General features: G+C 57.3%; 1 protein-coding gene across 1 annotated transcript; it reads right to left on the reverse strand.

Moving 5' to 3' along the window:
* Positions 1-1,805: 1,805 nt before the first annotated feature.
* On the reverse strand, positions 1,806-2,759 carry CLDN23 (claudin 23). The gene has a single exon (XM_032159211.1). The coding sequence runs from the start codon at positions 2,757-2,759 to the stop codon at positions 1,806-1,808; it is 954 nt and encodes a 317-aa protein (XP_032015102.1).
* Between the last annotated feature and the right edge of the window lie 1,024 nt (positions 2,760-3,783).

Below are 3,783 nucleotides of genomic sequence, written 5' to 3' on the forward strand. Positions count from 1 at the left end.
TGATGCAGCCCAGACTCAGCATTTGTCAGGAGCCCAGCACCTGTATGGTGTCTGCTAGGTGCTAACTTCTCAGGTCCCTAATTGCTGCCTTCGGAGGTGTTAGTGGAAAAGAGCCCTGCTGCACTTTCTCCTTTCTGGCTCTGTACCCTTGAGCAAGTCCCCAAGCTCATCTCGGTAGCAGGCACTCAAAGGTCTGAATATGAGCCACCAGTTGGGATTGAAATTCGAGTGAGACATTCCCAGCGAAAGCCTTGCAGCTCTAAGTGTGGTCCCTGAGCCGGCAGCATTGGTATCTCCTGGGAGCCAGTTAGGAAATCATTTCAGGACCTCACTCCAGATGTACTGAATCAGAATCTGCATTTGAAAGAGATTCCAAAGTGATACAGCCTACACGTTAAAGCCTGGCTTCAGAAAGAGAGAAACAAGTCATGCCAGTACCAAATGGCAAGGGAAGTGGATCTCTATCATCCCTTCCACTCTAACAGGCAGCATGTGCTATTGTTAGTCCCATCATAGCTATTATCAGTGCTTGCTGAACTGAATGAATGTTCCTACCTCTGAACGGCAGGTTTTAAAGATGAGATTCGGTTCAGTTAAAGGCACCCTTCAATCAACCACTTGGAGTTGGAGCCAGCCCTGCTGGAGACCCAGTCCCCTTCATGGAACACATAGCTGCCTTCCTGTGATTCTAAGCACCGCTGCTACAAAGGAAAAGATTTCCAGTCTCACCTCAAGTGGAAACTGGTGCTTCTCGTTTTCTCAACAATAGACTTGGCTTTGCACAGAAACGGCATGAACCTGAAAACAAAGCAATCAAGGACTTAAGTGGGGCCCGTTGGCTTTTTTTAGTAACCTTACGCTAACAGGTACAATGATTTGAGTGCTAGATTTCAGACACAAGTGCCGAGGCAGCCAGGAAATTGTTAGTAATGAATGTTTAAACTCCCAAAGGTTGTACTGAAGACAAAAGACCTTTTGTGGATATACTGAAACTATTGTTTTAAAATTTTATTTATAAATAAAAGATATATACATATGTGCTTTAATGTGATTAACAGCTTCCATTTTGTACAAAATGTTAAACCTAGAGTCCTCTGCGTCCTGGATGAGGCATCCAAAGGGTGGAATAGTACAGCATTAGGACCGTCATTCTCCTCCTGGCTTCTGGAGGAGAAACGCTTGCGTGCCCTCGACTTTCACAGCAAAAATAAGTGAGAAAAAAGATAAATCCCATTTATGCAATGATATGTAGCTATGAGTTAATCACGTTACTTCATTCCATGAAATCCATTAAGCTGCTGGCATTTGTATGGCTCTAACTTTAAGAGGCTCATTCAGACATGGTCAGGAATATATTGGCCTCTTGAGAGTTTGCATGGCAAGGAGTTATACGGCAGGAAAAAGAAAAAAAACTCAATAATTATATTGATGCAAGATTCATCAGTGTTTTAGAATATTGTCGTTTCAACATGTGAAATTGTTTGAGCACTGTTGATTTCAACACTGTCCCTGGTCCACGTGAGGCAAATGCCACCCTTTCCATATATTCTTCAGCAAAAAAATATGAAAAGCCCGTCACTCCCTAAGAGGACCCTGATCCCTCTGGAGAGGAAAACTAAACTCTTTAAGAAGAAAACCAAACCCAACCTGAACTAATCGTCCAAGGAGTCCTGTTTGGTCCCACGAAAGGAAGATTTCCATCCACACCAGTGAGGGGCAAGTGTCCGGGTTCCAACTCGAAGCCAGGCGGGCCTGTGCGGGGGTGAATCCTTTGCCACCCGGCGCCCCCCAGGCTCTACAGGCGTCTAGAGGTCGGAGTCGCAGGGCAGCGAGCTGTCGCAGGGGTGGGTGCTGCACGAGGGAGCGGACAGCGAGCTGTCGCAGGGGTGGGTGCTGCACGAGGGAGCGGACAGCGAGCTGTCGCAGGGGTGGGTGCTGCACGAGGGAGCGTCCTGGGACTCGGCCGCCTTCCACCCCTCCCCGTCGAGGACGTCCACCGAGTTGGTGTAGGCCTTGGGCCGCGGCCGCGGCATGGGGAAGCCGACCTTGGGCTTGCGGTGCTGGGCAGGCGGCGGTCGGTGCTGGCCGTCGCTGTAGTACTTGATGGCGGGCGCCAGCTCGGGCCACTCCACTCGGATGGTGCTGACGCTGCTGCGGCGAGGCCCGGCGGAGGGCGCCTTGCGGCGGCGGCGACAACGCTCTTCGCACCAGGGCGCGAAGCTGAGCGCCAGCGAGAAGCCGCCCAGCAGCAGCAGGCAGCTGCCCAGGTAGCCCAGGACCAGGCTGTAGCTGACCTGCACCGTGACCGGGCTGGCCGGAGCGGGCAGGACGTCGCGGTCCCCCAAGAAGTGGTTGTACCAGGACACCGGGATGAGGCTGAGGAGGCCAGCGACGAAGAGCACAACGCCCGAGAGCCCTGCCAGCACGAAGTTGGGCTGGTCCTGCCAGCAGCGCACGCCCAGCGACGCCAGCAGCAGCCCCAGGACCGTGGCGGCCAGCGAGGTGACCATGAGTGCCCGCGCCACCAGCACGGGCTGGGCCTCGAAGTAGCCCCACTCGTCCGTCTGGCCGCACTCGCGCTCGCTGCTGCTTTGCTCGCGACACATGTCCCACAGGCCCTGGTACAACTTCACGTCCACTGGCTGGTTCAGGAAGCCCTTCACCAGCCGCCAGCCGGGCGCCAGGGTGCTGGTCAGGTTGAGCAGCAGCCCGCAGGGCGCGAACACCATGCCCAGCGTCATGACCACCGGCGTCCGCATCCCGGCCCGCCGCGCCGACGGCGCCCCTGCAACCTGCCTGCCTTCTCCGCTGTCGCCTTCTCCGCCGTCGTCTTCTCCCTGCCGTGCCCCGGGCTCCGGGGACGCGAAGTCAGCGCGGGCGCCCGGGGCTCCAGGTCGGGCTCCTGCGCCCTGATGGCTCCAGGGACGCTCTTTGTCTCCTGCGCGGGGACCCTCCCCACTTAGGCTAGTTCCCTCCTCGCGTCCGGGCCGCTCCGCCCTCCTACTGGCCCTAATCGAAACTAGCCCGCGGGCGGGTCTGACCGAAACCGCGGGTCCGGGCGCGGGCGCCCAGGGGCGGCGGCCGTGGCCAAACCCGGCCCGGGAGGGAGGGACCCGAGGTGCGCGCAGGAAGCGGCGGGGCCACCTCGTCCGCGGCAGGCGAGATGGGGATCCGAGCGGCGGCGGGGACACCGCACCTTGCAGCCGGGCGGCTGGGCCACGCCTGACCGGGACTGCTCCCGGCCGGAGCAAAGGTCGCCCCGCCCCTGGCTCCTCGCGCCGCCCCACGGGGCCAGGCGGGAGGTGGGCGGGGAGGGAAAGAGGCGGCGCTGGCGGGACGCGGTGACTGCGCAGCTTCCCTGCTGCTCAGCGGATCTCGGTTCCTAGAATTTTTTTCCGGTCCCTGCCCGTCGACCCTTCGCTTATAGCTAGCTTCACCCTCTACTCCCAGAGGGTTCCCGATGGCCCCCAGGTTTGCTCTGCAACTTGCAGCCACTCGCAGAGAAGTGGGCGGTGCCGAGCGCTCCCGGGGGTTTGGAGGTGCGCTGGGTGAGTGTGCAGAAGCCCACCCAGTCCAGGAGCGTGTCCCAGAACGTTGCACCTGACTATTTCCTTAATAAAGTCTCCACACTCTGGATTAAATTCGTCTCTAAGGAATCCGTGCCCGTGTATTTCTGGGCAGAAGGGTTACACGAGGGTTTTACTTTCCTTTTTCAGCCTTGTGAGACTTTCAAGGGGACTAGAAAGAGGGACGAATATTCCTGGATGTCCTGCTTAGCGTTTT

Source organism: Hylobates moloch, unplaced genomic scaffold (genome assembly GCF_009828535.3).
Source record: "Hylobates moloch isolate HMO894 unplaced genomic scaffold, HMol_V3 SCAFFOLD_8, whole genome shotgun sequence".
Classification (NCBI taxonomy): domain Eukaryota; kingdom Metazoa; phylum Chordata; class Mammalia; order Primates; family Hylobatidae; genus Hylobates; species Hylobates moloch.

What these genes read in the sequence shown, in the direction of transcription:
- CLDN23 (XM_032159211.1), bottom strand. Translation starts at nt 2,759, where the DNA reads ATGCGGACGCCGGTGGTCATGACGCTGGGCATGGTGTTCGCGCCCTGC.